The sequence below is a fragment of the Misgurnus anguillicaudatus genome, chromosome 16 (assembly GCF_027580225.2).
Source record: "Misgurnus anguillicaudatus chromosome 16, ASM2758022v2, whole genome shotgun sequence".
Taxonomy (NCBI): Eukaryota; Metazoa; Chordata; class Actinopteri; order Cypriniformes; family Cobitidae; genus Misgurnus; species Misgurnus anguillicaudatus.
Genome location: NC_073352.2, coordinates 3236915 through 3263130, shown reverse-complemented (window position 1 = coordinate 3263130; position 26216 = coordinate 3236915). Strand labels below are relative to the sequence as shown.

General features: G+C 35.3%; 1 protein-coding gene across 3 annotated transcripts; it reads left to right on the top strand.

The window, feature by feature from the left end:
- Positions 1 to 5639: 5639 nt before the first annotated feature.
- On the top strand, positions 5640 to 25119 carry myot (myotilin). Of its 3 annotated transcripts, none has more exons than XM_073854012.1 (17): positions 5640 to 5968; positions 8439 to 8494; positions 8656 to 8803; positions 9742 to 9801; positions 9887 to 10028; positions 11083 to 11106; positions 11210 to 11329; positions 11481 to 11631; positions 17620 to 18360; positions 18905 to 19049; positions 19127 to 19225; positions 19962 to 19999; positions 22600 to 22735; positions 23055 to 23262; positions 23447 to 23612; positions 23884 to 24017; positions 24396 to 25119. In XM_073854012.1, exons 2-17 carry the CDS (start codon positions 8487 to 8489, stop codon positions 24524 to 24526), a joined length of 2451 nt encoding a protein of 816 aa, XP_073710113.1. In that variant the 5' UTR covers positions 5640 to 5968; positions 8439 to 8486; the 3' UTR covers positions 24527 to 25119. The 3 variants fall into 3 exon arrangements, with proteins under 3 accessions (XP_073710113.1, XP_073710112.1, XP_073710111.1); XM_073854011.1 differs by having other exon boundaries at positions 5642 to 5887; positions 19124 to 19225; XM_073854010.1 differs by having other exon boundaries at positions 5642 to 5968; positions 19124 to 19225.
- The last annotated feature ends 1097 nt before the right edge of the window (positions 25120 to 26216 follow it).

Genomic DNA, 26216 nt, shown 5'->3' with positions numbered 1-26216 from the left:
CTCCTGCAATATTACAGTATTATTGTTAATACTACTACTACTACTATTCTTATAAGAGTTGTTATTATTATTATAAATATAAAGTAATAATTACCAAAACAGTTTGGAATAAACATTTATTTTATGAAAATGCAGTTTTGGCATTAGGTTAAACTTTAGACATTTGATTAATCTAAGCCTTATATTTGTTTTGTTATTGAAACAAAAATCCATTCAAAACATTTTTTTTTTTTTTAAATCCATTCAAAACATGCTTTAAACAACATTTGTCAGCTATTCATCAGCTAAAAGAAACTATAAAATAAAACTATACAACAAAATAAACCCAGAAAAGTAGAATAATGATGATAAAAGCATAGTCGATCTATAAACAAGCATCATAGGCCTATAAGATTAGTGTTTATTCAATTTACTTTACAGTGTTTACGTAAGGAATAATTGACGACTCTGGCGAATTATTCGGAAAAAAATGTGGCAATGCGAAGGAGAGTGCCATTACACCACAGGTGTGCATTATTTACAAATAATTCAAAGGACCGGAGTCAATTATTACGCTTTTATACCACTGGTCTGTTGCTTTATTCTAATTGGTTGAGAAATGTTCCACAGGTGTTGATTATTTTTCTATAAACCACACACCTAACCTGTCAAATGTCTTAAAATAACCACCAGAGCAATGTTACCACGTTGGGTGTGCATTATTTTCTAAAAATGTGGTAAATAAGTTAGGATTGATAAAACATCAATTATTAATCTATTGTTTTGCTATAACACCAATAATTGTAATAATGTCTCTTGGAATCATTGGTATGATTTTGATCAAAAGTGAAATTATGCTCCTACTGTAAGTGTGTTTCTGAGGACATTTACATATTTTAAAAAATTAAACTTTCCAGAAATGTCTATTGTTCTAGGGATATATACACACCAAACACCAGGGATGGACTGGGGCTAAAAAACAGCCCTGGACATTCTCCCAAATAGGCCCATCATCCGGCCATTCGCCCCTAGCCGTGTGCAACAGACACAAGGATGTCCTGAATCCTGATACTATGCCACAATACTCTCAGACTATCAGACAAGGTTATTTAATGTTTTTTTTTATGTCATACACTTTGATGTATAATAAGTAGTAGTAGGCGACTCCTCTTCCTCATTTTTTTACAAGTAGCAGCATACGTGATCGTATTAGTGTCCCTGCTGCTGGCTGTTCATATTGCGTTATTAGACTTTTTTAGCCGACAGCCGGGCGACGGCCCTCTGTTGAACGGTCGTTCTGGACTTTTCCAGAACGCACAGATTGCCAATCCGTCCCTGCCAAACACTATGTATTTTATGTATGTATCCAGTTAGGGAAATTATGGAAAGCAAATAATCAAGTTTTAGGGTTTTGACAGATATGAGAGCATTTAGGGATAACTGACATTATTTATTTCCTGGTTTATTACAATATTTTTGTTAACAATAATAAGGTTCTCAAACCTTATTATGCACAAATACATTTAAGCATTTATTATACAAAGTTTCAATGTGACAGATCAGGCTTTAAATATTGGATTAAATGGCCACCAGGAGGCACTATGACATAGTAACTTAAATTTATTTCTATAGCTTTTTTCAGTCTTGCACTGTAGCAAAGCAGATTTACAAAAACACATTTTAGCACAAACAGTAGAGACATAAGAAAAATAAGGGTAAAAGAAATAAGTATAGACGGTTTCATCGGACGCAAGTGCGCTGACGCGATACACGTATGGATCCGAACTTTACTTCCGGTTTCGTTTTTTTAATGGTCTGACTAGTTGCTAATCTGATCTTTTGAACAAAATGCCTCGTCGAAAATAACAAATGTTTTGATTTCCCAGGTAGTGTTGTTTTTTGCTTGTTATACAAATAAACTACGTTTAAAGAACTTTGTTGTTATTTTTTCTTAGCGGAGTTTACCGGAAGTTACGCGTGGACCGCGACAGCCGCTTGTTTGTGTTGTTACTGCTGAAACCGTCTATAGTATATTTCAAATACAAATATGTAACACACACAATATGTACACAATGTAATTTTCTTATTAGAGTGCTTTTGTTTCAAACCTTTTCCTGTGTTTTAAAGTTAATCAATATAGACATACCAAATAAACAGAGTTTAACATTAATTAAAATTAAATTTTTATTTTTACAATATAATGCAAATTTAAAATAAATCTATTAAAGTCTGGTTTTATGTCACAAACACAATGAAAAAAAATCGAAAGCATTCAAAAATGTTTGAATTGTGTCAAAATTATTAGAGGGTCCCCTAATGCATCTGAATAATATTGGGTTAGGAGATCCCAGATTACCTAAGGCTTACCACACGGCTACTCAATCGAATGAATACACTTAAGGCAGAATTGCAATAAACCAAACCTTACTTTTAAAATACACAGGTTTTGCTTTTATTGTACTTAACCCAAAAAGAAATATATTTGTTCATAGCAGAAGGAAATACTACAGAGGGAAATAAAACACTTTAGAAAAAAACACAAAAATATACAATACACCCCCCCCCCAAAGAAAATGATATAGAGACAGAGCGCAGCGCGTCACAACCTGAAAACCACGCCCACCGGGGGGGAAAGCAATCCAACAGTCTCCATTGAGTTTGTATTGCAAAAGGCCGCCTCCTTGTCATTTCTGGCTTATAACAAAAAACTGAATAATGCCTAAAAGCTGCTTTGGGACAATATGTACAGCTAACAAGCCAAATAACACAGAAATAAGTTTTTATAAGCTGTCGAGCCGTAAAACCCAGTCTTTAAGGAGAATAAAGTGGGTCGCCGATTGCGTTTCCCCCTATTGGACGCGGTTTTACTAATAGGAGTACTATGAAAAGTTGCCTGTTTCCATTTCTGTGTCTAAACGCTCGTTTTTTGAAGTCGACAGCTTATAAAAAATTATTTCTTTATTTTTTTGGCGTGTTAGATGTACACCTTGTCACACAGCAGCTTTTAGGTATTATTCTGTTTTTAAGTTTAATCTGTAAATAAGTTTTTATAAGCTGTCGACCCCTAGGGATGAGCGTTTAAAGACACAGGGATGGAAACAGGCGGCTTTTCGTGGTGCTTCTATTGGTGGAGCTGCGTCCACTGGGGGGAGGCGTGGTCGGCGATCCACTTTGTTCTCCTTGAAGGCTGGGTTTTGCGGCTCGACAGCTTGTAAAAACTTATTTCTTTGGCTTGTTAGCTGTACACACTGTCACACAGCAGCTTCTAGGCACTATTCAGTTCCCTGCCATAAGCCAGAAATGACAAGGAGGCGGCCTCTCGCAACACAAACTCAATGGAGACGGCTGGACCGATTTCCCCCCCGGTGGGCGTGGTTTCAAATTTGCATAACGGCGCTCTGTCTCTATGAAGAGGTTGGTTCCAAAACGCAATAAATCCATTTTGACAAATTTCGGTAAAAATGTGTTTTCTACACCAAGAAAGTGACACGATGAAAACCACTATTTTCTGTTACATACTTTCACATGGCATCTTTAGGTTATAATAACATTGAAATTTCAAATCAATAACTTGATTTTCAAAGATTTATTGTAAAAACTGATTATTTTTTCCACAAAATGCAGTAAATCCAAGTTTTTTTTCCAAAATTGTATAAATCTATTGAATCAGTATAAATGTGCATTCATCTTTGCCTTTTAATATTCATTTAGTTGAACAGTGATATACACTGATAAAATATAAACATTAATGGCATTAATCAAAACACTTACTTTGTCATATTAAGATCACTGTCATTGCTGCGGTTATACTTGAGGTTGTCGCTTAACATTTTTCACAGCGATCAGCTGTAAAATGTTTTGGTCCTACTTGATTCTCGTTGACTTTGAGTAAAATAATGAAAAGTTTTTCATAAGATCCCAATTGGGGTCAATGTGTTAGCACGAGAGAAGCTTGATGCTGTCGGGAGAACAAGCAACTGGCTTCGAGTGCCTCTCACGTAAATTATTAGACGTTTCTTTCCCATTACAGAAAACCACAGGTTGTTTTTGTTTGTTTGTTGATCACGAAGTACAAAGTAGATGAGAAAAACTAGGACTCTGTGTACTCAACGCGCTGCCATTGTTTGTTTAGATTGCGTGGAATGGTGCGCTCTGATTTTATTAAGCGGATTTATTGCATTCTGTAGAAAAGGAGGACTGGCATTTATTGCGTTTTGGGAAAAAAGGGAGAAAAGATGAAAGAATAACATGGCGGATATTGGATTTCGCGTAAAATTAAGAATTTACTTTTAAATACTGACCTGATATAATACTGAATTTGGCAGAAACAATTTTTTTTAAAAAATGGCATTTATTGCGTTTTGGAACCAAACTCTTCATATACACCACCTTAACAAAAACCTCAATAAACACACAGCCCTGCGTTCAGTTTAAGCACAGAGCACCAGGTTAAGTGAACTTAAATGACCCCATACTCAATAAACTGGTGAATTTAGCTAAGGGAGTTTACTAAATTAAGTGAATATATAAGTTAAATTCAGGCTATTCAGTGTATGTTATCTCAACTAGGATTTAGGTTTGCGTATAACTTTAAATGTCTTGTATAAAGCATTGACCAAATCGTTCTGGTCCACAGCCCCAAGAGCATATATTTATGCAGTGATTTGCTTTAGCTAAATGTAAGGTATTGAAAGCTTTATCATCACTCTAAATCTAAAAGGTTACTCGCAGGTGCCAATGACTCTGATCCTAGAAGTCTTTAATCAGTACAGGTGGACAATGGCATTAGCAGGATCTTCCCTGGAAGCCAGATTTCATTCATGAAGCTGTTGCTTCTACGCCCCAACCAAGTTTCTTCTGATGACTTTTTGATAAATTTGCTTATCTGCTTGCATGATGGTTAATGCTTCTTTGGTGTTTCAGGTCTTGTGGCCATTATAAAATACTTGGTAAATGCCTTTTTTGGGTTGTCTGGACACTTCCCCAGTTCTATTTCTCTTCTGTAGATCATTCAAATGGCAGCAAAAAAAAAAAGATCATGAGCAGCAAGAGAGTCAATACATCAAGCTCTGGATTTTTCTCTGTCATTTTTACAGCTATGAAGTTTTGATTAGATCCATCCAAATCTGACATTGGTTGACTTTCTTAGCAAATCCAGGGAGAAGTGCATTCAATAATCACTGAAGCTTGAAGTGAATTTAGATGTATAGTAGCAACCCAGTGCAACAGACCAGACCATATATTTTTGCTAACACTCATCTGAACTTAGAGTCAGTTAAAGCCAATCTACTTCATTATGTGACAATGATCTATAAGGACTCTTACAAACATGTATGTACTCTTCTTTTTTGTTGACTGTTTTGTCTATAAACCTCATGATTCATAGAGAAACCTGCCAACTCTCACTCAACTGAAGTTAACAATGATGTCACCTCCCCCTACTCAACTCAATAAAAATCATCAGGAGTAACAAAACATTCCTCTTGTCCTCACACTGCTATCAACATATCGACCTTTACAATTGCTTTAAAATAAACTGAACCATGCTGGAGGAGTGCTGGACAGTTTTTTTATTGGTTTGTTGCATGTTAGCTTCTTGCATGTGGTATATGGAAGCAGAGAGCATGATCTATATTTGACACCCAAGTGTTTAGTTCACTCGCTTACTGTGGAGTCAGCTGTGTCAGATGGACACACTGTCATTTGAGACGGACTTGAACTACTTCCTCACTTTACTCTACACCTTACCCCTAACCAGACAACCTGCAGTCAGGCTGCCGAATCCTTTTCACCTATAGCTCGGTCTGAATACAGTTTTCACTACTCATGTAAAGAAGACATCCTATCTAACAGAGGAGCAAATAAAGACTTGCTGTGTACTCTCTTCGAGGGGGAAGAGGGCAACAAGGTGGGGAAATTTGTCTTCATAACTTCCTTTAGCCGTCCAGTGGATTTTTTATCGGTCCCTCTCCACTAACAGGACACACGGGTAAGGCTCAGCTTTATTAAACAGGTGCAGAGTTGGAAGCCATGCTTGTTTATCTGCTGGGAGAATAGATGTGTGTCACTGTATGTTCAGCTTAAAGCCTGCTCTGCTTAGATTTCAGATATCAATGTTTGATTTAGATTAATATAAACAAGAGAGCCTTATAATCTTGCTCATCTCAAAAGGCTGATCATTACATGGTTGGCCAAAAATATAACTGGCATTAGTTCTGATATTGAGACATCTTGTTCCTTGCGTTTGTTTGTGTGTGTGTCAGCTTTCCTGGCTCAAACAACATTATGCTATATTCAGATGTTTTTGTATTGAGACAATTGATTATAATAAAGAGACAAATATTGCGTTAGAAAAAGTCTTTAATGTAAATATAAACAATATGGTTGAGCAAAAAGCATAATTCAGTTAAAGGGGACATTTCACAAGACTTTTTTAAGATATAAAAAATCTTTGGTGTCCCCAGAGAACAAAATATGCTGTTTTTGTGTGTGTCCTTTTAAATGCAAATGAGCTGATGAAATGCATTTAGTTGAAATTGAAACTCTGTCAATTATTTTTTCTCTCTCTCTTTCTTGCTGCACTAAATGGCAGTGCTGTGGTTGGATAGTGCAAGTTAGTGGTGGTATTATTATAATAATATCCCCTATCGACATCACATGGGGAGCCAGATTTAAATGACTTATTTTTTCACATGCTTGCAGAAAATGGTTTACCAAAACTAAGTTACTGGGTTGATCTTTTTCATATTTTCTAGTTTGATAGAAGCACTGGGGACCCACATATAGCACTTAAACATGGAAAAAGTCAGATTTTCATGATATGTCCCCTTTAAATGTAAACATTTTTGTTCTTTAAACAAAGGTCTTTTTGTATTACAGTAGGTATTGTCTAAGCATCATTATGTCTAAGTTTAACAAGATTAACAAGTGTTCAAACTGTTTCAGATGTCATTTTGATGATCAAAGAGTATTGCCACTATAATTGCTGATTATAGTGACTAATATGGGCAGTCTTCAATGTTATCAGGCTTATTACTAACCCACCTTGTTTGTGAATAATAATTTTTTTGTAAATTTAACTCTTTGGTTTGGGATGTCACTTTGGTGATGCCAGACACATTGCATAGCAGCATGAAAGATTTATCCCACACCATGTGTTTCTAAATCTAACACAGAGAAGGCACAACCAAATTAGCCCAGACCTCTCCTCAGGTTTCACAGCCTCTCTTTACTGAGTACCAGTGAAAGGAATGTAAATGGACACAGAAGTGTTTAAACTCATATATACACTGTCAGAAAAAATTGTCAAAAAAAATGACCCCAAGCTGTCACTCGGGCAGTACCATTTAAAGGTCCTAATTTGTATCATTTAGGTACAGATTTGAATACATTTGGTTACAATATGTACATGTGATGTACTAATATGCACTCTGTAGGTGCAAATGTATACTTTTTGAAAGGGTATCGAGCTTATCGACAGCTAAAAAAAATGACAAAAGCTACAGATTTACAAATTGGTTCACTCAAAAAAACTTGACATGTACAGTTAAAAACTGTAATAGATTTAACAAAACATTTTACAGTAAAAGAAAGTAAAATGTATGTTTTTTCAAAGTAAAAGGGGTGAATTACCATATATTTTATGGTGAAAATCTCTATAATATTCAATGGGATTGTAAATGTCCTTTTACGGTAAAATTGTGGTTAAAAACAAAAGTCACCACAAAATTTCCAGTGGAAAAACAGTTGATGATATTTCAATTAAATAATTTGTTTCCTCTTTATTACCAGTTACGTACATTAGGGGGTTTTATGTTACACATGGTGTTAAATTAATGTTTATAGCAATATTTTCATGTCACGTGTTACCATCATGGTGTTTTGCATTTGTGTGAATGACACTGTGCATCTCTACATGTATTGTCAACTATCTATGAAAATACCAATTGAGATAAACTTTGATTCAGCTTGTGGTCAACCATCAGTGGTGAAAAGGTCTATGTTATTAAGTACAAAGCATTTGTAGTAATGAAAAATAATAGTGGTAATGCCGTTTTCTGAGGTTTTCTGGCAACCACAGCTGCAGTTTTTTTTCTGACAGTGTAGTAGCATATACAGTTACCAGCCCCTTGTTGACATATCAACAAGTGCTACCAAAGATTATAATAACAATAAAATAAAGATATTTAAATGACATTTATATCTGTGAACGATTGTTTTAAATGATGTTTATTACTTTATTAAGCTGTGTCTGTATGAGTAACTGTGCTGTCCTTTAGATTATTATTTTTAAATAGATTTTACATGTCAACTTTAATAATTATGTGAAAGGTGCTGCTTGCCACAAATTCTCGCTTTAAATTATGTTCCAGTATTTCAACAAAGCAAGTTGAATGACCTCTGTGTATGAAATGTGCCAACTTGCCTTGTTAAATATTTCTGTTTCTTGCATATTAAAGTGTCTCCTTCGTCTGGGCTCATCTACACTCTTGGGAGACACATGAAACATGGCAGAGTAAGAGACAGCAACACATTTTACTACAGTATAGTTTGGCCATCTTGATCTTAAGATTACTGTTTAAATGTGCATTATAATGTATATATTTATATCATAAATCCATAATTATTTATTAAATCGTTCTACTTGTTTTTGTTACGTTCTTACTTTTCTACAGAAGTCCGGAAAAAAACCTCGACAATGTCTCTAAAAATCTCCTCATGTTCCCGGGAGACATCGTCCTCATCTTCATCATCTTCCTCCTCTGTCATGCTTCAGCAGAGACACTCCAGTTTAGTACAACCTCTCTGTATCAGCCCTCAGATGGTAAGAAGAAAAGACATGAAAATGCATTTGTTCAGATGCATTTGTTCAAATAAAGGTGTATGAACTTGGTGCACTCCAATAAAGGTGCTAGAAACAGCAATGCCATAGAAGAAACATTATTGATTCCCAGAAAGTACCATTCATTTCTCTCATACATTTTTATATGAGATGTTCTTTAGATGTTAAAGGTTCAATCAGATGTTAAAGATTCTTTATGGAGCCAAAAATGGTTCTTCTGTGGCATTGTAAAGCACCTTTATTTTTAAGACCTTTATGTTTCCAGCATTTACTGCGTATGATTCCTGTGTATAAGTTGTGTATCTTAAATGAATAGTTCATCAAATTGAAAATTGTCATCATGTACCCATTGCTATGTTGTTGTAACCCTTAAGTTTCTTAATTCTGTTAAACACAAAAGGTTTTGGGATACGTTGGGGTTTTCAAACTGGGGTCTAAGAACCCACAGAAGGTTAAGTTGATTTCAGAGAAAACAAAAATTGTGAAATTTAATTGTAAGAGTGCTTGTAAGTGTAAGATCTCTCATTTCTTGCCACATAAATAATTTACAGACATTTGAGTGTCACATAACATTTCTCACAGTTTAAATGTATACATAAAAATATGTGAGTGGATATATATTTTAGGAAGGGGGTCCTTGGCATCATAAAATTTTAAAACCTTGCGCCAAAGGTTTGCTCTCTGTCTGTTGGATTCATTGCTGTGATAAATCATATGACAAAACCTGAAACCTTTGCACAACATTTTTGTGGGCTGATGAAAGTAAAGTTGAGCTCTTTGGCATAAAAGCACAGGGCTATGTTTGGCACAGATAAAATAAAGCCCAACATGCAGATGAATCTCTTATGGTAGACGTTTTTTTTTGTAAATCATTGTCATAAATCATTGTAAATCTTTTTTCTTTTTCTTTTACTGTACAGGTTCAGAGTTCAAGCCACTGTTTAGGAAATCCTGCTGGGGTGGCTCCAACATTTGTCAAGGTAAAACAATAATACTGGTGTGAGATTTACAGGTTTGTCTTTCATTAGCACACAGTGTGATTCTCCTGTGGTTGTGTCTGTATAGTGTCTTCATGATGTGAGTACAGTGAAGGGTCAGCTGGTGGTTTTGGAGTGTAGGATCAGAGGAACGCCTCCTCTCCAGGTCTCCTGGCATAGAGAAAACGAGCAAGTCATCGACTCTGCAGACTTTCGTATTCTCAGAAAGAGTGAGTGAAACAGTTTTGTACCCTTTTTTCTGACAGTGTACTTCTCATGTGCTGTTTTACAGATGTTGTGAAATATTACATCTAAAATGAAAAATTTGTGAAAATTACCACATCTGTCAAACTCAAATAAATAAATGCCATAATAAATTTTGCATTTTAACATTTAGCCATTATTCATAGATAAGCATCACATGCAACGAAGCTTTCATCTAGATAATAAGGTAATAATTAATAATGGCACTTTGGAATAAGTGGTAACAGGAAAAAATAATCAGAACTGAAACATCATAGTCAAAAGCTTTGAAACATGACTGAACTGTTAAAGGATTACTCCACTTAAAATAAATCCCGATAATTTACTCACCCCCATGTCATCCAAAATGTTGATGTCTTTCTTTGTTCAGTCGAGAAGAAATTAAGTTTTTTGAGGAAAACATTCAAGATTTTTCTTCATATAGTATACTTTAGTGGACCTCAACCGTTTACAGTTTCAATGCAGCTTCAAAGGACCCTAAACGATCCCAATGAAGCATAAGGGTCTTATCTAGCCAAATGATTGTCAAAAACCTAATTTCTTCTCGACTGAACAAACATTTCGGATAACATGAGGGTGAGTAAATGATCAGGATTATTTTTTAAGAAAGTGGAATATTCCTTTAAATAGAAGTTAAAGAGCTTAAAAAATGGTTTAATCTGAAGGTGTATGGTTAATGCTTGAAATTACTTTTGTAGACAAAAATACACCTGTGCCAAACAGATTGAATTCTGTTATTTTATTTTGAAATATAATTTTTTTGAATTTTGGATGCTTTTAGTCACTAACATAATTCCCACAGTTACATTTGTGTTATGTCATATTTTGGACAAGTTTATTATTATTCTGTAAATGTGTAAAATATATAAATATATATATGGAGTGAGAGTTCCAAAACCTTTGACCAGTAGTGTACATTACAGAATTTTCATTTTGATTTAAACTTTTACTTTAAAAATGATTATAAACGAAAGTATGCTAGTAGATGTTAAAGTTAATAATGTCTTGTTTTGCTTTCAGAGGCGAGTTCAGCTTCTGTTCCTGGTAAGTAAACTTTAATTCAAATAAATATAAAAGGATTCATGTTGTGACAAACGTAGTGTGTTCTTACATTTAAGACATATAACTTTTCTGTGTATTATTGCAGAGGAATTGTGCACTTTAGTCATTACAGAGGCGTATCCAGAAGATTCAGGAATATTTCAATGCACAGCATCTAATGATTTTGGTACAGTGTCATGCACTGCCCTGCTTGAAGTCTATACAGGTAAACCTTTAAAAGATTCATGCTCACTCTGACATATTAATCTCACAGACACACAAACACAAACCATTGCTATTTAACTAATCAAACATCATTAAAAGAAGAAGGAAGTGAAGCAAACTAATGTTTAGTTGTTTCATTACGTCTTTTCAAGATCTAGAAGAGGTTTTGGACAATGAAGATGAGCCTTCATCTTTAAGCTCAGCAGGCCTGGAGCAGGATGACTCTCCTTTACAGGACACCCTCATCCCCCCTCCAGACTGGCCTGAAAGTCCTGAAGATGACACCACCACTCCATCAGCAGGGTAAGATATCTGCTCAGCTCTTATGTATGATTACAACAAAAGCAAAGTTTTTTTTTTAACTCTATAAGGGACACTTCACCCATTTGCATTAATCTTTGTATAGTTAGAACCCCAAACGGTCTTGCATAATTTCCTCAGTTGCCACTGAGACAGGGGAAATACAGATTTCAGTGTTGCACTTCCTTCTTTCAATGATGTAAAAATCATCATTTTGCATCATTGAAAGAAGGAAGTGCTATATTTTTGTTGAGGGAGTGAGACTACAAACACCACTTTTCTCTGTCAAATAGGCACCAAATTCGAAATGTATGTTACATTTCGACTACAAATATGATGCACTTTCAATAAAGATTAATGTTTCTACGGGTGAAATGCTCCTTTAAAAATCACAAACAAGCACAAAACATGATCTTTTTGAATGCTAACAGATTGATAACAGATAAGGACTGAATGTGTGTTCAGAATGATAATACTGTAGTCTGATGCAGACATCTGCACTGTTCCTGCATTATATTCTCTCCACAAAGTTTATAAGAGCTTGCCAATGATTACAGGTTACAGAAATTTGGGTTACAGGGTTTGAGGTTATCCTAACAGATAATATGTTGTGCTACTGACAAATAGATCTCAAAAAGTGATAATGTATGCTTATGGAAACCACAACAATTTCTTATGCCATTGCCATCACATTATTGACAAATAAGGTAGACATGCAAGGAACCAATTAAGTTGTTGTTGTTGTTTTAAGCAGTGTGTTTGTTTAGATTTCACTAAAGAAGTTTTAATATTTTTTACATACACTTATTGTTTTATTAATCCACTAAACTGGATTTCTTTAAAGGCATTATTTGAACTTTTGGTATCGTGAAAGCTTTGGGTCCTGTTCACTTCCATTATGCACCCACAGAAGTGACGTATTTTATTAAAATCTTTGTATTCAGCTGTAGTAAGGAAAGCACACAGTCGACATCTGGAATGTCAAAATTTGGGTGAAATAATTAATTTTAGAAAGCTAAAGGCTGATGGGACAAGTAGATAACAATGAGAGGTAAACTGAATGAGTTTCTCAGCTGATCACTGATAACTCATATTTTATGTCAAAGGTAACACTGACATCATTCACATAGAGTTGTAGATAAAATCAAGCACAATGGGGGTTAAGAGCAATTTTTGGTTGTTGGCTGAGAGAAACATCATGTGATGTTCAGATGACTTCACTAGGGTCTGGTCTTGAGGAACTTCTATAGACGGTTTCAACAGTAACAACATAAACAAACGGCATTCGTGGAACACTCGTAACTTTCAGGAAACTCTGCAAAGAATAAACAACAACAAAGTCATTTTGGAGTTTTATTTATGCAAAATAAATAACAAGTAGATTACATTATTTCAAATCATAGCTAAAGTGTATCAAAAACTACACTGTGCTAATGTTACTGTGTAAAATGTATAAAGTAAACAATGTAAATACAGATCGGCTGCCAAACCTTCCATCAAATAGCGATAATCCATGATCGCCATCTTCTCTCATCTTTAGGAAACCAAAACATTTGTTATTTTCGACAAGGTATTTGTTTCACAGTTCAGTTTAGCAACTAGTCAGAGCATTAAACAAACAGAGACTGGAAGTAAAGTTCCGACTAGACGCGTAATCGCGTCACTGCATGTGCCTCCGATGAAACCGTATAGTAACTTATCAGAATATTTGTCAGCCTATTAACTTCCACTTTTGCATTTTTGTTATTGACCGTTTTCTTTGACTCTTCTCTCTCTAGCTCTTATCCTAAATGTAAATAATGTACATTGGGCAAGTACTTCAAATATCAGTATCACCTCAGAAAGTTTGTAACTGTGAATCTCTAGGATCTACATGTAGCTTCTGTCCACCATCAAGTGCTTCAAACAAACCTTCACTGCTAGTTTCTCTGAAGCAGCTGCCACTCATATTCATTCAGTATATATGTATATACATACATATACACATTAACACATACATGTCACTATCATCAATTCCAACCAGGATATTATTTATGTTCATAAAAACAAGATCAAGTTTTACATTAAAGACGCTCTAAGCGAATTGCCGCGTTTTAGACCATAAAACATTTTTTGTTACATACAGCAAACATCTCCTCACTATCTGCTTGCTGCCTGTCCGCTGATCAAACTGTAAAAAAAACGCGATCTCTGTAGACTGCTCAGGCTCGACAAACGGCAATATCAACATAATGGCCAAACCTAGCACAACAAAACATAACAAAGTGTTCCAGCCAATAAACGACAAGAAGGATTTGGGGGTGGGGGTTGGGTGCGTTCATGAAAGCATGGACGGGAGAGGGAGGGGGAGGCGTTAGCTACGCTCCGTTTGTTTGAAAACAGTTCAAACATCAACAGGAAGTGACGTCGCACATTATTCACTTAGAGAGCCTTTAAATGTGAATACTACGAAGCACATGGCCATTGTTTTGGTGTGCCATGTGGTTTCCAGCCTTGTTTTAAGACTCCGCCCCTCGTCTCCTCATTAATTATCTCATTATTGCCCTTCACCTGTGCTCTTGTGTTTGCTGGCCTGTTTGTTTTGTATGACCTTTTGCTGTGCTAAAGCCTTTTGCTGTGTCAGTCAAGTCACGTTATGTTAAGTCTAGTTATTACTGGTCAAATTTATCCTCTTGTTCATCTAGTCAAGTCTGTTTATTGTCATGTTTGCCTGATTACATCGTTTTGTTGTTTAAATAAAGCTTTTTGTCCAAATCTGTCTGCGCCTGGGTTCTGTCAACCCAAAAACGGATATCTGTCTTCCTCCATTAAAAAAGAGAGAAGATCTCGTATGATGACTGAAATAGGTGCCTGGAGGCACTGCAAAAAAGTTGTGAGAGTTCTCTTAAAGGGGCTTTCGTTTTTTAAAATGATGCTAATAGAGCCATAGTTTTAATAAGAACAGTATATATAATAAGTGTAGGTTTTATATATACACTAGGTGTCAGAGAATGATTGTGCACAACATAAGCTCTGCTGTAAGGCATTACAGGTTCAGTATATGTTCCTTGAATAATAATAATAATAATACATGTTTCAAATAAACAATGTTGGTATAAATGATATGAAATCCTGCAGATGCCTGTGTATACAGAAGGCTTTGTTAGCAACTTATTTATGTACAGTAGTATACACAAAAATCAGGTGAAATTCTAAAATTTAATTCTTTGTTATTATAGCTTTATATTTGGTTGTTTTATGTGTATGCATTGTCTTTATGTTAAATCGGTGGTTGCTTTGGAATGGTGGAGTATTTTGGGGGCGTGTACGTCCTGATCTCATGACTCACATAGTTTTCTATAGATAAACAGTGTCCATTATTCAGCTCAAGCGGATTTCATTGAGTTACTGGATGCCAGAGAGCACAACTACACATTCACCATTATAAACCATCTTTACTGTCATGCAGTTAAACTTAAAGTCATTTAACGGGCAGGTAAGCAAATCTATAAAATCAATGTGTAACTCTTTATTTGTTACTCATTTTATGAACGTATAAAAAGCCATTGGTTTTGTTAAGAAAATGAAAGAGTCATAGACTTATTGAAGGTCAAGCAGGATTCATCTATTCACCTTTGTTTTGTATATGATATATTTCTTTAAGCTGTTGTTGTTTTCATTCAGCATGTTTGGCTGTGTAGTTTGATCAAGCATTGCGTGCTATGTCCTTGTCATTGCTATGTGTTGCTGCACGAAGTGATAATCATTTTCAATTTTACCATTCATTTATCAACCAACAATAAAGGATACTAAATGTTTGTTCTTGTCTTTATTAAACAATCACAGTCATTGATTTAAAGTATGCAAAGTAACTCACAGTAACAACATGCTTGAATTAAACCTTTTAGATTCCTTAAATGTTTTCTCACAGTGATGTGCTTCATGGGAATCTGATTCATTTACAAACTTTAATTTTAAAGTTACCTTTTTCCATTGGCTATTATTTATGCCATTATTAACCTTCATTTCTAAAGCATTTTCTGTTAAGGTAAAAGATTTTCTTTAAATAATCCGTGTCAACATGTCATATTAACAGTCAAATTTGTAGCTTTTCTTGGTTTTTCATCACTAATCATCAAATGAGATATTTTGAACTGTTGCATTGAAGTTTAGTAAATGTGGACCTTTATTCACAATGACCTCTAAAGCGGGTAGCTTGAATGTCCATGTAGCTGTAAATGAACACACACCTGTCACGTCACTCAGTAGTTACTTCATGAGCCTTTTTTAGCTGCGTTGCTGTCTAACAGGAACACACCAACAGTACAAGAGGTTATGAACCTACTACACGGTGTACACAATAAAGTAAAGTGCATTATTGTCAATAGGTGAATGTATATATAAATCAGTAAACACATGACATATATAAATTATTTCAGAAATGTAAGCTGCATGTTTGCTTGGGTGTGGGGTCTGCATTACATTAATATTAGACAGTTACCCAATGACATCTGTAAACATAGACAGGGACTTTACTTATAACTGCAATAATGATATAAATGCCTTGTTCTGTAAATACATAATTCACTATAGACAGTTTCAGCAGTAACAACATTAACAAACATCTCATAGAATCAATGACAACAGAGTAGATTTTTTTAATAATAAACAAAATAAATAAATGACCTTAGTTTAAATCATAGCTGAAGTGTTCAGACTGATCTCACGAAAAGTTGTGTTAAAGTCACGAAAAATTATTCGTAATTTTTTCGTGTCCATGGCACGAAATTCAGCTTTATTCGTGCCTTGAGCACGAATGTCTTTTTCATGTCACTCGCACGAATTTCTATAAATAGTTCTTTGTGTTTGTTGCACGACTTTCTTTTTGTTTTTACATTGATTTTTTCCCATTTTCTTACCATTGTCGCTTGGGTTTGGGGTTTAGAATCACTTTCTGTTACATTTTTAGACATCCTAACTCAAACCCCAACTCCAGGCGAGAATAGTTTTAAAGCGGAAGAAAAACATGTACCCAATTCCAAGAAACAATGATTTAAAAATAGGAAAAAAAGAGAAAACAATACATAAAATGACACAGAAAGTTGTGCCACGGAGACGTAAAACTATTTATAGAAATTTGTGCGAGTGACATGAAAATGACATTGTTCTCAAGGTAAATGCAAAATTTCGTGCCATGGACACAAATAAATTGTAAATAAATTAATCCATTTTTTGTGACTATAATGTGACTTTCCGTGAGATCATGTTGAAAGCGTTTCAACATTACACTGAGCTAACATTGTGTAAATGAATAAACATTGTAAGAAAATATGGCTGACACCCCCTAAACTTTGCCATGTGAAATGCAACCTACACTGTAAAAAGTGAAAAGTTGGATTAACTTAAACAATGACATTAATTGGTAACACTTCTCACATATTTTTTTGGTGTTACCAATTAGATCCAATTTTTTACTTTTACAGTGTATGGGTAGAGGGGTTCACCTATAATAAATTTCGTGCAATGGCCCGGAAGAAGGGTTACTATGTTCTGGTTTAACAAAGCTTGTAGTAAGCTGTTTATTTTAAGTTGGTCTTGCCTTAAACTCATGTCAAGTGTGCTAGTAGCATGATGTCACCCATTGAAGCTAAACAGGGTTTGTATGTTTTTACTACAGTTAAAACAAGGGGTGTAACAGTATTTTATCATGTACACTATATAATACCTGTCCGATTCTGAATCGCAAAGGAGATAATATGCACAGCACTTTCATGTCTTTTATATTTTTTAATTTATTGAGAATCATAGCAAGCAGAATTGCACAATGTACTGTTACACCCCTAGTTACACTCCCCCCACCCAAAAAAACATAGTAATTTTCGTAAAGGCTGATGATCAGTACTTGGATCACTTCACTTCAAATTGAATTCTTATTGATACAAATGACTTTAGTTTACTTACAAGACATAGTGATTTCCATTTAAGTAATAGAGTCATTTTATTTTCCCACAGGGTGCTGGAGCCTGCAGTTCAAAAAGTTACTAAGTCTCTAATCGTCCCAGAGAGCAAACCCCGATCTATCAGTCAACCCGCTTCAGAAACAACAGAGGTGGACTTGATTCCCAAACCTCCTCCGCCAATAACAGAAAACAAGAACAGTGTTCCACGTCCATTCCTTACTACCAGCAAGCTGAATAAACCGGTGGAACCCAGGTGCAGTGCCATTAATATGGCTGAGCTGCCGACCTTCTCACCAACCCCCAGCGCTTTTAATTATGAGCGCCCCCGTCATTTTATCAAGTCCCAGCCCAGTCTCCAAACACCCAGCAATGACATCAGTAAGCCAAACAATCTCATCTCACCAGCTTCACCTACAGCGCCATCAGTGAACCCCACTCAACCGGCCCCCACCCGCACGTCAATGTGTTCCAGCGTGACTATAATTCCTAAACTACGGAGTACTCCGAACAGTGAGAAACTATCATCGGCAGCTTTCCTGACGTCTGTTCTGCCTTCTCTACCGAGCTCTCAGATGAAATGCGTTTCTGTACCTCAGTCTCCATCTCCCAGCCATTCCCCCAGATCGCCCAGCCCGCCACCAAAAATACAAGAACATCCTTTGCCTCCGCCAAGCCAGATGCTGAATCATACTTCCTCAACAACCCCATCCCAGTTATCTCCAGATATCCTGAAAACACCTGCCCCACCTTTGCAATCCCCACCTGTGTCTCATTTTACCTACACACCTAATACGTAAGTATTATTATTAAAATATCAAAAAGCATTGCTATATGTGGTCATTTTCTCCTATAGGAGTTAAGTCTTTTTAAGGGTGGTTTCCCAGACAGGGATTAGACTAGTCCTAGATGAAAATAATAGTAAGAGCTGTCTAAACTAATCAATTACAACCAAAACAAATCACTTCAAGGGGCGGTTTTCCAGACAGAGTTTAGATTACTCCAGGACTAGGCCTTAATTATTTTAGGACATTAAACTAGTTTCTACAAACAAACCCTTAAAAAAACAATACTGGTGTGCATCTTGAGACAAAAAAAGGCATTGATATATGTTAAGATACGTCAAGGCAAGATGCTTTTAAATTAAGGCAGCTCAAACATACATTTAAGTCTGGGACTAAGATAAGCCCTGTCCAGAAAATGTCCCTTATTGTTAGATGTTCCTAAATTTCTCCAGAAGAAATTTAAGAGACAACAGTGATGATTTAATCAAAAATAACTAGGATCTCTGTTATGTCTCATGAGCTTTAAAAGAGCAACATCAATACTATGTTTCATAGTTTGCCAAAGCCCATCTTAAAGAAGACTGTTTCCCGACCGGCGTCTCGGACCACAGACGAAGAGATTCAGGGCTCAAAAGATGCTCTTATCCAAGACCTTGAGAAGCAGCTCAAGAACAAAGTTCCTAAACACAGAAACAGTCAGGTATCTAAAGTCAGGTTCGGGGTTTTTTTCCCTATAAACAGCTGCATTATAAATCAACTTTTCTTCACCTGCAGCAGAAGATGTCTTATGAAGAGCGAATGGCTAGAAGGTTGCTGGGTCCAGATAATGCTTCCTCAGTATTTGATTTGGAAAATTCTTTAGGTTCACCTGAACAGGTATTGTCAACAACAACTTCTTATAATAATCTGAGTTTTAATTTCACACCTGAATACCTTTATAGATTCTCTTTTAACATTTTATTCAATGAGAATTGTTTGTATACAGTTATTCATGACACTATGGAGCAAATTAAACTAATAAGTAATCAAAAAATAATCTTCTGAATATTAATATTCTAAATATTACAGTAAATACAAATATGATGTATATGTCAAATGAAAATAAGTGTTAAATATTTGCTTGACATGCCTGAAATTAAAGACAAATAATTTTGATCATACTGACATTTCACTCCTTCTTTGTTTCCCCCACATTATATTTCATAATATACATATAAGTTAACATGGATAGTTTGTTTAGATTTAATTTCAATCTTTGATATGACTACTCAGTCAATATTAAATATATCAAGATGATATTTTAACTGATAATAGCACAATATCTTATGCTCAGATGTCATAGTTAAAGGTCTGACTTTTGCAGCTATACTCTCTTCCCATCTGTCCCGCTCACTCTAGTCGTCTCCGACAGGAATTTTTAAAGGCCAGACCCAACAGAAAACAGCCTCTCCGTGGGCCTAAAATAGCATGTGTGAAATCCGTGCCTGAGCTATTCATCATGATGTTATGATTGTCATGCTGCAATATTACACAGCAGTAATTATAATACTGTCCGTCTATCCTTTCTACATATTTGGGTAATTTAAGTAAATTCTCTGCACTTTTCAAACAGCCGGGCTCTCCAGAAGGTCATCATCCTGGAGGAATATGGTAAAAATAGGCTTGAAGGGTTTGCTTTCATTTCATTATTGTGCATGTGGTACTAACAGACTGGAGATCATTTAGAGTAAATGTATATGAGAACATTGGTTGTCAAGCATTGAATAATGTTTCTGGCCCAGCCTGAGATGCATGTACATCTTACACTAGGTCGCTCTGAATATGTCATGTGCAAACCACGCCCCCTTGCGTCATCACTAACTCAACAGTTAAAGTTAAAGAGTCTGTTTTTATTTTACATTTATGTTACATTTTGCATGATAATCCATGTTTCATTATTGTTTTATTCATTTTTGCTGAACACCCTGTTGTGAAAAAAGTCACAGCAATTGGCGAAAGTGCTGACCCTTGTCTGTGTTTGCTCACTTAACTTTGAGTATGCTAACTCTGCTAAGGCCAGTGTCGGGTGTAACTAGTCACTTAATAATTAGTTGCTGTAATTTAATTACTTTATGAAAAAGTAAAGTAAGGGATTACTCTTATTTTACCTGTAATTTAATTACAGTTACTTCTGATGTAACTAAATACTGTGTATGAACTGTAGAACAACTATGTATACTGTAATACAATAATCAATTTAACATTAAAATTTAAACTCTGACTTTAAAATGCATGTTTTTTACGAATCCTTCTCACTTTAAATACTTTGGTGAGTTAATAAGAATAATGGTTACACTCTTGTCTAGTCTAGTTTACAATTCTCATTATTAACTGGTTGGTTATTAGATATTGGCTGTTTATTAAAAGCACATATTAATGCCTGATTCTGCAAAACCTTATTCTTATTCTTAATCCTACCCAAATAATTAAACTTAACTACTACTTTACAAAGTAATAATAAGCAGTAATTAGGAGTATATTGAGGCAAAAGTAGTTAATAGTTATTTTATAGTGAGAATTGGCCCTTAAAAAGTGCGACCGGAATAATGTATGTACTTTTATTTGATTTATTCGAGTCGTTTCAAGTCTACCTTTGTATCATTTACTAAGTAGGATTTAGAAAGTATATAGTAATTAAATACTTTTTGTACAGTAATCTAATTACATGATTGAAGATGTCATAAGTAACTAGTAATTCATTACTTTTTTGAGTAACTTACCCAACACTGGCTAGGGCTGGGTAATACATATCTTGGTAATCTTGGTAATTTTTTTTTGGGGGGGGGGTGAATGGCAATATACAATATAAAATAAAATTCTGCACAACTGCTTTGAGCTGACCTCAGTGTACATTTCTGTTGCAAAGAAGGAAGGTCACTCATATCAGACCATACTGATTAAAGCAATAAACCCCAAGAAGCAGTGGGTTACCAGTGCATTTTATAACAGCTAAGGGGCGTTGTTAGGCACGACGCGAAGCGGAGTGCCTAAACCCCCTTAGCTGTTATAAAATGCACTGGTAACCCAACGCTTCGAGGGGTTTATTGCGTTTATAAAACGGTTACTTCATATGCATAAAGTTAGCTGGATTTTATCAAATAAAACACAAATAAGTTGTAATTATATTAGTATAAATATTACTCATCCGCCAAACAAAGTAGTTCCTCAGAATCAAGTGTGACTGAAACAGAGCGCAGTTCACGAACAACACAGACGCAGCAAAGATACAATGAAAATATGATTAAAGACGGTGGTGTTTATTTTATAAATCACCATTCATCTAATTTATACATTAACATTTATATTGTGCTGTTGAAGTGATGATCAAATATGCTTGTAAGCATGCTGAACTCGTTCCCCGTCAGCGTTTTTTTTTTAAGTTGCCACCCAGTTTTAGTTGAATGCCTTACAGAAAAATTATCTTCTTTAAATAAACATAAATATAAAATAAAAGAACAGACCATCCGCTTTCAAACAACAAAAACAACAAAAAGTTTCATCCTACCTTAATTTGTTCTCTTATCAGTTATCACCTCTCAAATTTTCAGCTAAAAGCGGAGATAATTCCATTTTTGTGAAGAACTTTAGTAAGAAATCATCAGATTCAGAGATGAACAGTACTACACGGTGTTTTCAGTGAATGCGTCAGTGTTTAAGTTGGGAAAGATCGCCACCCAGTGGATAATAGCGGGCGTATGAACTTTAGTTATAAACTCCTCAGACAACGTTTTCTCTTTATTGACGACTCAACAGTATTTATTGACATTTATTTGGATATCGCCATTAATTGTGCAATTGTAGACAAATTAAAAATATGATTAAAGACTGTTGTGTTTATTCTCATAAATCAGTATGCAGCAACAGTGGCGCAGTGATACTTATGTAATGTGGTCTGAACCGTGAGGTTACCGGTGTATTTTATCACGGCTTAGAACGCGCTTCAACCAATCAGAATGAAGAACCAGAACTGCCCGTTTTATAAAAAGTATTATCCCATCCCACTGGTTAAAAATGCAGATATAAGTGTATTACCAAAACTCAATATACTGCCCAGCCCTAAAGTCTGCTGATTAATTTTGATGTGTGTGTGATTTTTCAAAAATAAGTAATTTACTAAAAGTGTTAAACAAACAGATGCTGTGTCTCTTACTCAGGCTATGACTGAACATAACTGAAGGGAAATTCAGTATCATTTGTTTACTTTTTTGCAGGTCAAGAAAGCATAACATTGGAGGAGACGGTACAGAGATCTCCACCATCCAGGAGAAGTGTTTTGCCCCTCGGTTTATCCAAGTGCCTGCAGATCTTACAGTGGAAGAGGGCAGATTCTGTAGGATGGATTTTAAGGCAAATACTTTTCATTGATGTGTTTTATCAGAGCATTACTGTATACCCTTATAGTACCCTAAAAACAGAATTATGAAACCTTCCGAAATCCAGTCTTCATGGATAGTTTCTGTAAGCTATTTAGCTTATTTAATTCATTTGTCTTGTGATGATTTGTAAGAGGCATGTATTTTATTATATAATAATCACAGTCATCTATTTTGAACATCTTTGCTATAAATAATAAAATATGATTTCTTTAAGGAGCTTTATATTCATAAACACATCACACATATAAAGTTTCTGATAAGTCCTTTATACTTTCATTTCTCTGCTGCAGGTTGTAGGTTTGCCAACTCCAGATATTTCATGGTATTTGGATGGGAAACCCATCCGTCCGGATGATTATCATAAGATGCTGGTATGTGAGAAGGGTGTCCACTCATTCATCATTGAGATAGTGACTGTACACCATGCGGGTGTCTATGAATGTGTGGCAAAGAATCGTGCTGGAGAAAGCCACTTTAACCTGCGTCTGGATGTGATAGGTAAGCGGCCTTCATTACTCTGTGAAGTTAAGAAAGAAGCAATGCTCTTTTGTAATGGTGGATGATACTGTCTATAGTGCTCATATTTGTTTCCTCGCAGGTCAAACTGGATATACTTAACTAACATAATGTTTCTTAAAGTCTTTAAAGCAGTGTATTTCTTTGTTGTATGCGTTGTGCACAGCTCAGGAACAGCTGTGTCCTCCTACATTTGTAGTGAAGATGAAGAACTCCCGGGCTCTGGAGGGAGACGCGGTGAGATTGGAGTGTAAGGTGGCTGCATCTCCAACACCTCAGCTCTACTGGAAGAAAGACAAAGATATGTTGCGTATTGACCCCATGAGAATGAGGTCTGTGTTTATCGCTTAGCTTATCTGATCACATCCATTCATTATAACATTCATTATATATATATATATATATATATATAGACAGTGGAGTGGAGTGATATATACATTAAATATAAGTTGCCAGTCAAAGTGACTCACAGAACCTGGATGAGCGTCATGCTTAAAGATCCTTAAAAGTGAATGTACCTTTATTTGTTAATTTGTTTTACATCATTAACAACCTTTATACAATCTTTATTGTGTAAATAATGTTGGTGGTGTGTGTGTTCAGTCTTTCTCAGGATAGTTCAGGAAAGCAGTGTCTGCTCATTGATCCTGTGGTGAAATCTGATGCAGGCTGGTACACTGTATCTGCCATTAATGAAGCTGGCATGTCCACCTGTAATGCCAGACTAGATGTGGGCTGTAAGTCAAATTATTTTACATTCTTACGCTATGTGTTGAGAAACACCAGGCTGTGGAAAACACGTGATTGGAAAGGCAGTAATAAAGTAAAAATGATAAAATTAAGATTTAATTATTGGTAGCCCTAATATTTTTGTGATTTAAGAAGTGCAGGAAAATGTTTGTTGACTATGCCGTTGAAGATTAAACTACGGTTAAATGTGATGTGGGTGTATAAGCAGTTACAAATATTCAATTCTTCATTAATATTGGCTATATAATGATATATAATACTTTAAAATGTCAACTACTTGAACATAGAATCGTTTTGGTAAGAAGAATGATTGTTGCATTAAATACTCACTCTTATATAAATAAATAATACCACTTTTCTTTCAGCTCGCCTGAATAAAACTCTCCCAGCATCCAAGCCGGTGAAAATGCTTCCCATGATCAGTCAGTTTTCCTCTCTGAGCACCGAGCCTCTTCCACGGCACACAGCTCCTCTGTACGAGAGTGAAGAACTATAGACGCACCACACAGATACTCTTCTTCAGAGTCATAGAGTTTATTAGTCGGAGACATTTCAATTATTGTAGTAGCCCCAACATTTTATATATTCATCAAATGCACTTTAGCTGGTGCGTGATGTTTTAGCCTCACACGGGCATATGTGTTTGTTTTCATGGTTAGAAGGATTAACACTGTAAGCTGGAAGAAAAACATAATGCTTCCAATATAAAGTGAGATGTATCTTATGTTTGTGGCATGTTCAATTTTACATACATAAGAATGAAATAATGCTTTGATTGCTTCGTATGACCGTAATGTGTGTTGATGGTGCATTAATGATGCATAACTGCCATCGTGGAAGCTGTATGTATTGTGTGCTACCTTATTTAATTATACACTAGTAAAGTAAATTATTATTACAATGTTATAATAATATGTCATGTCAAACCGTATTTGTTGTAATTATCCCTGGAGTTGCCATCAGCGCAAAGGGTTTAAAAATATACCTTAACTACAGTTCAGAAAGTAAAAAACCCTGTGTATTATATAGTATATATATATGTATGACATGAATGTTTGAGTAAACTTTTTTGTGACTACAAACGTGTAACTCTGGTGTTTGAGTATTATATACTTTTGCAAACAGTGCTAAACTTTTAGGAACGGTTTCTCAGGTAAGGTTTAGATTAATCCAGGACCTTTAAACATTAAAGTAGTTTTTACAAACATACCTTACAAAAAACATTATATTGAGACAAAACAATGGCAGTGATATATTTTAAGATAAGATGCTTTCAAATTAAGGCAGCTCAAACATGCATTTTAGTCTGGGACTAGGATAAGCCTTGTCCGGGAAACTGCTGCTCAAACTCCTCTGAGGTCATCAGGACTAAACTGAACCCATTTATCTGTAATCACTTCTTGGGATGATGCCAAAACTATAGTCCCAGCAAAACTGTGTGGCCAATCTATTTTTGTGGAAAGCCCAAAGAAATCATGCATAAATTATAATAATCTCTCTAAAAATAATTGCTCAGATACGCATCATTCAGAAATAAATAACTATTAATATAGAAACTTTATTATTTGCATGTGCTTCTAAACCTTGAAAATGTTATAATTCAAGCCATTTTAAACAATTTGAGCACAAGATGTTACAGCTGCCGTTTTTCGTGATCTTATTTTTCAAACTTTAGTTGGTGGTCGGTTTGGACTCTACTTCACCCCTGAATGATGTCAAAATAAGAATTTTTGACTATACTTCGCCCACAGGAATATGTTAGTCGCCAGTCGCTAAGCTCAAGCGGCTCTGGCTAAGCTGCTGCTTTTCGAATCACAACACACTAAACTAGTGCTTCTCAATTATTTTCTGTCACGCCCCCCCCCCCCCCAAGAAGAAGTAAACATTTTGCGCCCCCCCAACTCTCCGCCAGGACTGTAAATAGTGTAATTTGTCTATAAAATTACACATCTGCAAAACATTGTATCCTTATTAACACAAAAAAGAAATATCCATCAACTACAACAAAGAATAACTTTAGTCTGTAACTGAAAAGACTTCAAATGCATCAATTTGCCTGAAATAAAAAAAAATCAATCCTTATTTACAGCATATTTTTTGACTATTTGATACTGAAAAATTAAATTAAATATAATCAATAAATAATAATAAAAAACTCAAGCAGCTTATCAGCATGTTTGGGGTGT

What these genes read in the sequence shown, in the direction of transcription:
- myot (XM_073854011.1), top strand. An exon ending in GAGTTCAGCTTCTGTTCCTG is followed by an intron (nt 11,107 to 11,209) that starts GTAAGTAAACTT and finishes GTATTATTGCAG; the next exon opens with AGGAATTGTGCACTTTAGTC. An exon ending in CTTTAGGTTCACCTGAACAG is followed by an intron (nt 19,226 to 19,961) that starts GTATTGTCAACA and finishes CTTTTCAAACAG; the next exon opens with CCGGGCTCTCCAGAAGGTCA.